Raw genomic sequence first — 12472 nt, 5'->3', positions numbered from 1 at the left:
CAGCAGCAGCAGCATTGCAGCCCGCCGCCGTGCCGGGACAGGCTATCTATCGGATCGGCTCCTCTGCCCGCGCCAGGCCGGGCCGGCGTACGCAGCTAGACACACACTCTCTCTCCCTATCCCCGTCGCCTAGTTGTGGTGGCCTCTGAGTGCGACGAGGGCGGAGTAACTCGGGGAACCACCCAGACCAGACCAGGCGTGCGCCGGGGGGGACCGCCCCGCGCGCACCGGGGGCGGCCGCAGGTGGGTGAGCCGCGAGCGGGCGTGGGCCGCGGGCCTGCCTGCGCACCGCCCCGCAAAGAGCGGCAATCGAGAAAGCTCGCCGTCTCGAAACTGCCGAGTTCAGCCTGCGCCAAGCAGCTCCCATAGCGCCTGTTAGGTAGGCAAGATCTTGCTTGCAGTGCATGCGTGTACCGCGGGGTGGCCTACCCCGAGTCTCGCAGGCGTCAAGCTCCCGTAAATTTACCGCATGAATCTGAGGGAAAAAAATGAACGTATTTTCCGGACAATATCAAAGGCACTATGGCGACGGCAGTGATCTGTTCCAGCACACGGCAAAGGCAGCAGGTGGCTGCAGTCCCATGCAGTCCCATCGAGCGAAAAGGGAGATAGCTAGCTACTGCATATTGGACACGGGCCTTCCGACCACCAGATGTGAATGCCCTTTGTGTTTTCTGAAGGCGAACAAAAGAGCGAAACACACTTCTCGGTGTCTGTCTAGTACCACCGGGCCGAAGATCCAGTCAAACGCAGTTGCTCTCTGGAGGGAACAATGAGTGTTTGTCATGTTTGCCGTTCCTCTCGGAACAGCATAATCTACAGAAACTGATTGCAACCAAAGGGTTCACGAAGCTAGGAGTGGGCCAAGATTGGTGGTGTGCTGACACATCGGCCGGGGGGGGGGGAGTGCCGGTCGGTGCATGGGTTTAGGCATGTCACCCACCAGGGCCGGCGTCCGGGGGAGCCGGGGTCGTGCAGCTCCTCGCCGCGCTCGCGCGTGCAGGCCCGCCGGCGCCAACCGAACACCACAAAAAGATATTTAAGGCAATAGCGGCAGCGGCGTGACGTCACTATGTGCGTCACGGCTGTGCTTGTTCTCGGTAGGAACGACAGCATTGCCGATGATGGCCGCTTTACGACAAGTCGATTTGATAGGGGGAGAGGGGGAGGGGTCAAAGGTCATAGGTCTGTAGTGAGCGACGCAGGAGGGCAGGGCGGGTGCAAAGGGGGCGCCAGGACGGAGGGCGGCGTTTGGAAGTCAACAGCCAGCCACCCGCCGAGCACGGCGCACGTATAGACATCACAGCCCTGCGGCAGGAGCGGGCATCGGATGCCGACTCTTGGCGTCTGAAAGTGAATGGGAGTGAGAGGGAGCTATGGCCCGGAGCGAGCTTCTCACTCCCCACTACCGCTTTCCGATGCCATGTGGGCATCCGATGCCAGCCCGCTGCAGGGCTCTCGTACGCATGGTGGATTTTTGGGGGTTGGATTTGAGGGTGGCCATGTTAGTACGGAGGTGCCGTACCAGCGTCTCACGACGTCAGCTAGCGTGAGCTCAACTTGACAAGCGGTTCGACCCTTCGGTAAGTGCGGAAAGTAGTTGTCCGAAGCCTGCGCCAGCGCCCATCTACCAATACCCGTTTAAACATTGCCGAGCGCGAACCTCGATCGACATCCAGAAATTCTGTGGGGGAAAGTCAAGTCATCTGAGCTTAGCCAGGGGTAGGGTCGGGTAGGGGTTTGCGCCCCGCCCGGCTGGCGCGGTCTCCTGACGCCTTAGGTGTCCTCATCGTGAAGCGTTTCTTGCGGGCTCTCTTTCTCTTGGCTGAACTTGAATGATCGGACCCTCCCGTGCTCTGCTTACTTCGACGGAATGTTTTTCATCGTTGTGGAGATATTCCATTACTGGGAAATAAGAACATGTTTCGCGCTAAGTGGCCGAATTCCAAGAAATGAAAGCAAACCGAAACCAAAATAATGGGAACGCTGCTTCACTTTAGCTGCAGCATAGCCCAGACTGAGCGACCTTTGCTCCTCGTATCGGATAATCTTATATTTACCTTTTGTTTCCTCTCTCCATTTCGTGCATTCTGAGGGCCGGGACGGTCGGCAGCCGGTGGCGAACCAGGCCGGAAGCTGTCCGGCCACCGGATGTATGTCGGCAATACGACCCCGCTAGCAAAAACAACCCTATTCTCTATGGATTGGATTAGACGAGTATCTCCCAGTGCCAAATCAAAATCAATTCGATATCAAACCAATATCAAGACCATATCAGAAATGCGACGATTTGAGGACGACTTCTGGATCGACTCTACACACGAAAATAGACTATTTTTCGGTTTCAATATCACAATTTCTAATTAAGGGTGAGACTTTTACTCACTGTGAAAAATTGTCGTACCGGGTACAGGAAAATTTTCCATGGAAGAAGTCGTACAAGTACAATCTAAAATTGTACAATTTACTAGCCCTGTGTATCGGCTTGGAATCGAATATCGAGCGACAGTGGTAGGTTGTACATGTACGACTCGTATTGTAAATGGCAAATTACAAAATATATCGTACATGTACAAATATATTTCTCACAGTGCTCTTTAAAAAAGCGCCGGTCCGGATAGTTATTCGATATGTGAAACGAAATGAAGAACCTTCAAGGAAGTCAGGAAGGGAATTATTGAAAACGCGTTGGATGTTGGATACGGATTTCAGCCACGAGATTCTTGCAAAGATTCTTGAAGTTTTCTCTCGATTCTGAATTATTGTTTTACACAGATTACACCGACCATCGCAACATGCGGGCATTTACTCCCCCGACAACGGAATATGTCCGCACAATAAACGTTCCACTGGTGATGCTAATGATAGCGCCTGCTACGCGCTGGGTAGGCCGGCCCGCCAAGCACCGGTGTCACGAAGGCAGCCCGCCTCCGCCTATAGCGCCCAAGTGCGGGGGATGCGGACAAGAGAGCGTATCACGCCCAACGTTCCCACTCATCACCTTCGGAGGATGTTCGTTATAGAGGCGGTCACCTTAAGAGTTCGGTAGCTTCTTGCCTTATTCGCGCCTACATATACGCATCCTTTGCATGCAATGCTGCCTAGAGGTTGGCCTATAGACACTCGTCTTCGATCAGCTGTTGTTGTTTGGCAATCGTGCTGAGCGTCACCCGCCAGTCAAAGTCACGTGCAAATGTGTGCGGGCGCCATCACGTACGCACTGGGGGGACTTCGCCATCTCCCAACCAGGCTTTCCTTTGTTTCTTATTTGGTCTCGCTCATCTTCATGTCTCATTCCCCCCCCCCCTTAATTTTTTCCTTGAAAAATGTTTTTTTTTTCGAGGCTGGGCCGGCGTTGTGTACATTTTAAAGATTTATATCCAATGTGATAATAGTCACTTCATCATAATGCAACATTTTACGTCCCCCCCCCCTATCTCACTAACTTTTGACAACAGCAATGGGAAGGGTGAGGGAAGTGATTTGTCAGCCCTATCATATCAGATACTCCACGGCAGGGTTCATAAAAATAGCCCCTTTGTTCGCGTGAGTACGTTTTAATTATTCATTGTTTGTTTTGCGATGAAACAAAGTAAGCTGGAAAACCTATGGCCGTTTGTGGCCCTCCCATCCCATATTCTTACATTCTCGTCACTCACGGACCAAATGGGCCAAGCGTGACGGGCACGTTGGTGACAGTGGCACGTGGCTCGTCCCGAAGTGCCGCAGCGACACTGAGGCCACCCACTCCCTACCCGGTTAAAGGAATCGTGATTACTCATATATATGATATGGCTTTATCGGGCGCTGCAGCTGCCACACATCGCCTGCCGCCCGTTGCAAAGGGGGGGGGGGGGGGGGGTAAGCTCGTCACAACTGACGAACAGAAGGTGCACGAAGACTGGCTCAAAGAAAGTCAAATTTGTCATTAGAAAGGTGAGGAGAGTAAATGAAGAGTAAAATGGAGGCCTGGTTAGAGGGCGAGAAGGAAACATCCGACACCCACCGGCCTCCGGCCTCTCCTTCCCTTCCCGGCGCGGTCCGGCTAACAGAGGGCGATGTGCCCGTGAGCCCGTGAGTTGTCTACACACATGGGTCCGGGTTTTTGTAGCACAATGGGTATCCTTAATCCACCCCTGCCTTTTCTAGGACCTCACACTCCTGTACCTCTCGCAAAAAATCACATAAAGGTCATCATTTACAGAAAAATTACCCCACTGAACGACATGAGTCTTTACAAGGTTGGGGTTTAAATTCTCGTGGTGGGGTCTCCCGCGACAAAGGCACGGGGGCGATTGAACTTCCCTCTTGGCGGCTTCGGGTTCCCGCCAACGGTAGGAGCGTCGCTCCGCGCCCGTATGCGGAGGCGGCGAGGATAGGGACATCGACTATGTAGGTCCCGATGACACACTCCCCGGCCACGGTGTGTCGCCGATAAGCATGGGGCAGACCAGACAGATAATGATGGGCCAGGTGCTGCCGGGTGCAGCCCGAGTCGCCTGTCGCCCTCCCCCGCGCCCCGCGCGCCCCACGGCTGCCTGCGCCCTCGCCGCACCGCCCTCACACTCACCATGGGCGGCGTGTACAGGTGGCTGTCAGAGTCCTCGCTCACGGTGTAGTCGCTCTCGTAGTGGACCTCCTCGGGCGCGTGGGTCAGTCTGGAGGTGACCGCGGAGCGGATCACAGCGGTTCCCATGTGACGGCGACTGTTTACCGGCCGCCCCGATCAATCAAGGGACAATACACGTCTGTCACGTTTGTCACACAGCCTTACTCAAACAAAAACAGAAGCGCGCTCATTTGGCTGCCTTCCCTGAACGGTGCGCGCCAACCGTGGGCAAGGCGGTGAGATCTGCGGAGAGTGCAACTTCATCAAGGTATGAAAACGTTGCAGGTACGGACAGACAGACAAGATATGCTGTGCATCATGTTGATTGATTGTAAACAAGACCGCCTCAAAGAAAAAAAAATACCTGTTGACATTGGTTTTATTTGTATTCATCTGTAGTGTGCCGGGCCCAGCAGCCTGCTGCAATCGTGATGTCAGACAGTGACGATGACATTACCATTTTGGAAGAGAAACTAGTGAAAGATTCAACTAAGAGATGGAAGTGGAAAACCCCCAATCCTGTCCTCATGAGAGGGGACAGTGAACAAATCCTCCAGAGTGTAAGGGTAAAGCTTAATATGCAAAATAAGATCATCCCTGGGAACACTTATGATGGTTCCCCAGCTGCCTCTTTTGTTATGGATAAGAGACCTGAAGATATGCTCATTGAAAACCAAAGGCCTGGAAAGCGGAAGAGGAGCAACACTGATACAGACTCACAGAAAACCCCTACAAAATCAAATGAATCAAAGACTGTTGTGCCGCTTACACCTGAGCAAATTTTAGAGCTTACTGAGAACTGCCTGGACTCAGATAATGAACCAGAATTAACTCCTGTGAAAGAATCTCCTCAAACCCAACAAAGAGAAAACTCACAAGTGTCCAGTTCCAAAAGAGCATTAAATTTTGGTATCCGAGCCTCCAGCAGTCTCAGAAACCGCTCATCAAAGTTTTTTGGAGCTGGCACTTCCAGTACAGATGTTGATGAAATATTGAGCCAAGGTAAAAGTGTATTCAACTTTTTCTACTTCCTATGTAAATAACAGTGCGTCCAACTACTTGTAAACTATTTGTAGCACAATGAAGACAATGCCTGTAGAAGGTCCTATCATCCTATGAGTAGAAATTTTTTTTTGTCACTATCAAATTCCTAAAATTTACCAAGAAAAAATTACACCTAAAATAAATAACATCCTTCAAAATTACCTTCTGATGTATCCTTAATGTGCTAAACTAATTAATTTAAAATGTTGTATCTGTTAATTAACGATTTCAGAAACTTCGGAAAGAGGAGAAGGTCGATCTCCCTCAAGGACACCATCACCTAGAAAGAAAAGGCTGCCCAAAAATTCACCTATTCGGTTATTGCCCAGCCATAGTCATCGTAAGAGTCCTGCAAAACCTAACATGAGATCTTTAAGTCCAAGAAAAAGTCCCGGTCCTAACGGAACTCCAAAAAAGGACGAAGATTTCAGTGTAGAAGATCATTTAATGATACCAGAAGGGCCGTATTATTATGAAGCATTTTGCTTCATGATAAAGGTGATTGTGGTCCTCTTACCAATTTTCTTTTTCTTTCTTGCGTTTCACGCAGACTAACTGTTTTCTGTTATGCTAAATGTTTTTAGAAAGTTTGTGAAAATTCAGAATATACCCACTTATTCCTTGATTCGGAACACAAAAAACTTAAAGAAGTCTATCACTCAAGAGAAGAGTTCCAATTATATGTAAGACTAATGAATAGGAAAGACAAATGGAATAGATGCTCAGATATTAAATACAATGATATATCTGCCAATCTCACTCCACATTTTGATTATTTGGAATCTCAAGGATTCATATCTTGCGGTAAGTCAGTTTACAGTCATTTACTAATATAATTATTATTTTTATGGCACACAATTCACAACATTTGGTTCCTTGCCATTTTTCAGATCTGAAAGATGAGAAAATAGAGGATATACTTTCTCTTTTAAAGCTAGAAGAGCTTAAAACTGTTTGCTCTACTTTCAAAGTTAAAAAGGAAAAGTTAAAGAGTAAAACAATCAGTGCATTGGTGGCAATGCAGAAAAGCCAACCTACTATACTAGGCATGCCAAGTCCTTTATTGAAGAGGTGCTGTGTCTAAAATACTTACAATGAAAATAGAAACCTGATACTTCCCTGTTGTAGTCTTCTAATAGCTTATATTATCTTTTGTAGTGTGGTTGCTGTGTTAGGGAGATGTGTAAAGCTGAACATGGAGTGGCGCAGAGTGTTTCGTCGGTGCATTCTTCTATTTTCCCTATTTCACTCACATGAAGATTTAGATAAATTATGTTCTGAGCAAGCTCTACTATTGTTGCAAGTGAAACTTGGAAATATGGTGTTACCCCTGGCTGATAAAAGTAATTTACCCAGTCATAAAGTGTTTGAAACCAGGGATCAGTTGATCAGGTAGTGCACTTATGACAGTATATATTAAAGATATTAATGTGTTTATACCAGTTATAATTCACTCTTTGGCATATCTCTTTCCATAAATAGGTTTGAAGAAGCTAAAGAACTTAAACAAAGTTTAAGCTATGCCATGGAAGTAAAGAACTTTGACGAAGTCCAGGAGTTAGTAAGAAAAATTATGAACCAGTTTGCTGCACTAAGGAAACTAACATCTGAAACGTGAGCATAATTGGACTTTTCCAGTCAATATTTTTTGGAATAGTAGTGTTGTTTCTTTGAGGATAATTTTTTTGGTAATCGTTTAGACAATACATTCTTCAGCTGCCCAAATTTTTACATCGATTTTGTGCGGGCACAGTGTATGCTGTTGCCCTTACTCAATCAATTGAAGCATTGAAGCAGGCTCGACAGTACCAAATGGCTATAGATGTACTTGACCTGCTGAATGATCAAACAACTTACTGTCCTGATTACAAAGGAAAGTGGATGTTAAATAAGGCTACAATCTTTCATGTCAATCTTAAAGAACTAGTTAAAGTAAGTCCAAAATCTAATCTGATAATTATTAACTTGAGACCTGAAAATAAAAAGGGTGGTTTGCTTTTGAAAATTTAAAACAATAACCTAAAACAAATAAATTATCACCTCCCTTAATTTTGATCTTATGCTGGTTCATTTTCTTCCCTCTTAGGCTTCAAATGTATTATATGCTGCTTTAAGACGCAAATCATTGTTTAACTCTGTTGATCGAATGCATTTACATGAAAGAGCTGAGAAGATTATTAAACTTAAAAAAAATGGCTTATCGAATGAACAGAAACAACGTCTTCAGAATGAAATGGATCCTCCTCACCAAGCACCAGAAGCAGTAGAAATCAGTGCAAGAGCTTATATAAGGTAAGTGAATTGAATACTTAAATGAGCGGTATTTTCCTTGAACAAAGTGTAAAAAACACCTGTTACTTTTTGTGTTAGTTCTAAACCAGGTTTAAAAAAAGTGTACATTAGGGATACTGAGGATGGAAAGGAATTCATGTCTGTTGAAGAAACAGTCATTGCACATTACAAATCGTTAGGATTTTTGTATGGTAAGTTTCTGAGTCTTGATTTTAATCTAATTTGTTTTCACTAACACAAGGAAAAAGTCTTAAGCTTTCTGGAAAGTTAAATGCCTAATGCAATGCAGTAAGAGTTGCCATAACTTGTTTCCAGGAATTCATGATGAGGGAAGTACCATCTCCTCTTTGTGTATGTTGTCTCTCTGGCATCATATTTATGATACAACAATACCGGGTGTTTTCCAAAGCCCTTTCCAAGAAAAACCACTAGATTGGGGCAAAAAAATATTTTATGAACTACGGAAGGATGCCATTGAGACCCGCCTTGCTAACATTTTGGCGCAAGATGTTCCAACTATTGCAAAAGAACTAAGTAACATTCGAGAAGAGAATTGTCTTAAAAGCAGTGTTATTAATTGGGATCGACTTGAGCGCTTAGATATTCAGGTAAATACCTAGAAATATTTCTAAAATCATTAAATAGTCAGATTCTTTCTAAAACTTTTGCAATCATCTGTCCAATTTATTTTGAATATTTTTTGGCAGAAATTTTTGGAGTGTGTGTCTATTCCAACCTTTGTTGCCATCACACGAAGACTTATTGAAGATTTTAAATGTAATAGAAGTGGTTTTCCAGATCTTGTAATTTGGAGCCCTCCTCAAAAGCAGGTGATCCACTGATTCCATCTTTTTTCTTTGCTGTAGACTGGGGTGATTGGGTTTATTTTAAACAGTTGTAATCTTTCATTGTGTTGCAGTGTTTGTTTGTTGAGGTGAAAAGTCCGAATGATGTGCTGTCTACAGTTCAGTGTCTTTGGCTTGACTTTCTAAAGAATTGTAATGCAAAAGCAGTTGTTGCTCACATTCGTGGTATGTTGTTCTAAAATTTTTAAGTTGAATTTCCCCCTAATATGTAAATTTGTGAACATCTTTAATGTAAATATGGCATCTGTTCCAGAATCGGGCTCAAAGACTACAGCTCAGAAGAAGTGAAGTGAACTGTACTCATTGCATATAAGACTTGATTTGTTCATGCACTCAATTTCAACAATATTCAATTCCTGTTGTTGTCAATGTTGTGTAGTCTTCGATCAATGTTACCTGTTTTGTAAATCATATATTTCTCCTGTTTTAGAAATATTTTTAAAATTATTAAAAGATCATGTTCTCTTAAAGTGACAAATTGATTTATTGTACATCTTTTAATCACTTCTTTGAACAAATACAGTACAAACGTTTGCATTATAAAATAGACATAGTGTTACCAGACTCCTTGTCATATGAACCCCACATTTGCATCTAAATGCATCAGTCCTTTCCATTTTGTGACTATGTCACAACTAACAGCAGTTATTGCACATCTGGTACTGATCTTTTGAAAGCTTCTAGACATAAAATTTAATAACAATCTTATCTCAAGTGGTACTTAGAGAGGACTTAAAGTGCAATTTTAAATGTAAATTTGAATTGAGGTAGATAAGTTCTAGAATTAAGAACAATCAGCAAAAATGACAGGGACAATGTTACTTTTGTTGTCTAACTGTTAACTGACAAAATATATAAACAATACTAGTATAGTGGTACAATTAGATGGCAAGTAATGCCTCATAAAGTGGTGATGGAGATTTAAAAGCCTTGTTTGGTTGGATGTTAATACAGCATGAACCACTCATAAAAGAAAATAATCTATTACATTTGATTTCAGTAAAAATAGTATGACAGCACATTATACGGCAATTTTGATCTACATTCATATTGAGTACTTTTGACAAGAATCACAACTGTCCCTGAGCAACTTACACAATAAACAGCACAGAAAATGGGAAGAATTAAAATTACCTTTCACAATGTTGCTTTGACTTCTTTTCCCATTGGTGAATTATGGAAGATCCTCTAAACATTTGCATTACAATCACAAGTGACACTTTATCAAGACATGCTTTAAAAAGAAAAGGACACATTTTCAACAAACCTTTATTTGACAGTAGTTTGAAGATGTGTGTGGGTCTGACAAACTTCAAATATAGTACACACATATTTTCAATCAATGAACAATATTATAACAAGTTGGAAACAAAGAAGATAATACACTTTGGTTTGAACATCTTAACAAAATAACTCTGGTTAAAATAAAAAAAGTTAAATTTTACAACAGGAAACTAAAAAAATATGGCTTCATGTTCAACAATAACGTGCTTGAGTTAAACTCACGCACAAATCAACTTATAGTATATAATTTTCTAGATAGAATAACACTTGACTAATAAACAAGTAAGCACTTGTTTAAATGGAAAGGATGAAGCCAATCCTAAAATATAATGTTCTACAAATTACTTGACTAGTAAGTAGTTCTTCTTTTCAATTGGAACATCCAGTTTTGAAATGAATTTTAAACATGTACAATAGCTGTCTTCTGAGCAATATGGCTAGGCTACTATCTCAGTACAAACAGATCATTAGATACAAAAACTAAGTGTACTGTTGTTTTCCACAGACAAAAGCAATAAGAACAGCAACAGCTGCTTCATATCTTTTGTCTACAAAAAACTGTTTGAAAGTTCTTACATTCAGAATAAATACTTGAAAGGCGGTCTGGGTTTATAATCACAACACAGCGAGCATAGATACCTAAACCTCAACACATTTTTGTATCAGCAGACTGTAAGCAGCAGGCAAATTACCTGGAAAATATTGAGTGATGCATTTACACCAATACATACATCAGTGGATAATTTTGGACGGATTAAAATATTAAGTAGGAACCACAATTTGATACAGCAGTTGTGAAAGCAACTATCACAATGTACAACAGATGTTATTACTTGGATGGGGCCTGTAAGTCATGTGCCATTTGAAAATTTCCTTTTTTGATGAGTTCTAACATATTTAACAATCCGCTAATAGTTGCCAACTCATAGAGCAGGGCTTGGCCTTCACCAACATGAGTCCAGAAATGTTGTTGCAAATCAGCAGCTCGATCAAACTTCGTGCCACATTTCACACAAGATAAATTTTGTAAGCTCTTCAAAGCTGAATCGTTGTACCTCAGGTTGGATAACTCTTTCTTTTGTTCAGATGAGATACCTTCAACCAATGGAAGTTTGAAATCCCCCTTCTGAAAATGTGAACTATAATGCTTTTGAAGGAGGCCTAATTTTACAAATGCTTTTCCACATACTAAACAAGTTTTGTCCTTGCCATGTGTACCAATGTGACGATTCAGGGTGCTACTCTGGGCAAAACTTTGACCACAGTCAGGACATTTAAAGGGTTTTTCTCCAGTATGCGTTCTTGCATGATCCTGCAAGTTATTTTTGTAATGGAAGCCTTTGTTGCAAATACTACAAATAAAAGGGCGGACACCTGTGTGAGTTCTTGAATGTCTTTTCAAAGAGCTACTATGAGAAAAGGATTTCCCACAGTCAGGACAGTTCAAGGGCAATCTTTGACTGCTTCCATTCTCAAGGCCTGCAAACAACAACAAACAAATTAATTTAATCTAATTGTACCCAATTGCTGAGTTAGATAATTTGGCACATAACAGTAAAATAAGTAGCATCTATCACTATTACCAGTGGAATGTAGTGCGGTAGGACAATTGTCGTGGGCACTGTCCTGAGGATCATCACAGTCACGAGTTTCATCTTCAATGTCAGCACTACCACGTTTCTGACGTAGATCTAGGAGCACACCATCCATCCTGGAATGACAGTTACAAATGTTAATCCTTGGTTTTATTTTTGGCCATACAATCAAAACTTAAATTACAAACAAAAAAAGATGAGTTTAGTGTAATTTAGGCAAGTGTGTAAACTAGAATTAAAGAACCATTCATTCAGTCAAAGATTCCCACTGTAATTGTCTTATACATTCAATTTCCTGACAAGAAGTTAATGTGAGGCATCAGGGAAGGCTACATTTTATCAATAGATTTTTGACTAAGATTAACAAGATGTAAGATTAATCGGACTCTGTGCTGACAATCATCGAGGGGTTCTGACTGAGGTGGAGACAAACCACATGGAATATTAGCCTCACGATTGAGAGATGAAATGAAACACTACTAACCCACTTGACCACATTTCGGGTTGATGTCCAACCCAGATTGGCAACTCGTCCTCCTGGGAATGGATCACTCTTCAAAGGCCAGGAACACTTCTTGTTATAGGTCATCAAATCAGCTCGCCTAATAATTTTGCAAAAATGTACTGCTTTCATAAATGAAAGGAAATTTTGATAAAGTAAAATCACACACTTGAAATTGTGCAGAAACTAAACATTTAATGACTACACGAAAAGTTTTCTGCTAGACTGAACCCAAAACAGAGGGTTTGCTCTACTGTGCACAATTGTCTCTTGTAGTGTT

The 12472-nt window shown here is 42.9% G+C and overlaps 3 protein-coding genes across 5 annotated transcripts in view; 1 reads left to right on the top strand and 2 right to left on the bottom strand.

Annotated features, from left to right (window-relative positions):
- Positions 1-4714, bottom strand: part of LOC113210492 (ras-related protein Rab-32) — an 88212-nt gene extending 83498 nt beyond the window's left edge. For both annotated transcript variants that reach the window (XM_052264835.1, XM_026428514.2), the window contains exon 1: positions 4571-4714. In XM_052264835.1, coding sequence (XP_052120795.1) covers positions 4571-4696 — 126 coding nt within the window. In that variant the 5' untranslated portion in view covers positions 4697-4714. The remainder of the gene's footprint in view (positions 1-4570) is intronic.
- Positions 4715-4745: 31 nt separating this feature from the next.
- On the top strand, positions 4746-9281 carry LOC113210490 (fanconi-associated nuclease 1-like). 2 transcript variants are annotated; one of them, XM_052264823.1, is made up of 14 exons: positions 4746-4877; positions 5009-5611; positions 5886-6151; positions 6238-6457; positions 6544-6724; positions 6812-7045; positions 7136-7267; positions 7354-7585; positions 7740-7945; positions 8024-8136; positions 8261-8553; positions 8653-8775; positions 8865-8976; positions 9065-9281. In XM_052264823.1, exons 2-14 carry the CDS (start codon positions 5041-5043, stop codon positions 9097-9099), a joined length of 2718 nt encoding a protein of 905 aa, XP_052120783.1. In that variant the 5' UTR covers positions 4746-4877; positions 5009-5040; the 3' UTR covers positions 9100-9281. The 2 variants fall into 2 exon arrangements, with proteins under 2 accessions (XP_052120783.1, XP_026284295.2); XM_026428510.2 differs by having other exon boundaries at positions 4750-4894.
- LOC113210494 (zinc finger protein 572-like) lies at positions 9272-12456 on the bottom strand. The gene is made up of 3 exons (XM_026428521.2): positions 12175-12456; positions 11679-11806; positions 9272-11574 (listed from the first exon to the last, which is right to left on the bottom strand). The coding sequence occupies exons 1-3, from the start codon at positions 12186-12188 to the stop codon at positions 10925-10927; spliced, it is 792 nt and encodes a 263-aa protein (XP_026284306.1). The 5' UTR covers positions 12189-12456; the 3' UTR covers positions 9272-10924.
- Between the last annotated feature and the right edge of the window lie 16 nt (positions 12457-12472).

This window comes from Frankliniella occidentalis, unplaced genomic scaffold (assembly GCF_000697945.3).
Source record: "Frankliniella occidentalis isolate FOCC.00 unplaced genomic scaffold, Focc_3.1 Scaffold21, whole genome shotgun sequence".
Classification (NCBI taxonomy): domain Eukaryota; kingdom Metazoa; phylum Arthropoda; class Insecta; order Thysanoptera; family Thripidae; genus Frankliniella; species Frankliniella occidentalis.
Note: the sequence above shows the minus strand (reverse complement) of the source record. Positions and strands in the feature narration are given on the sequence as shown.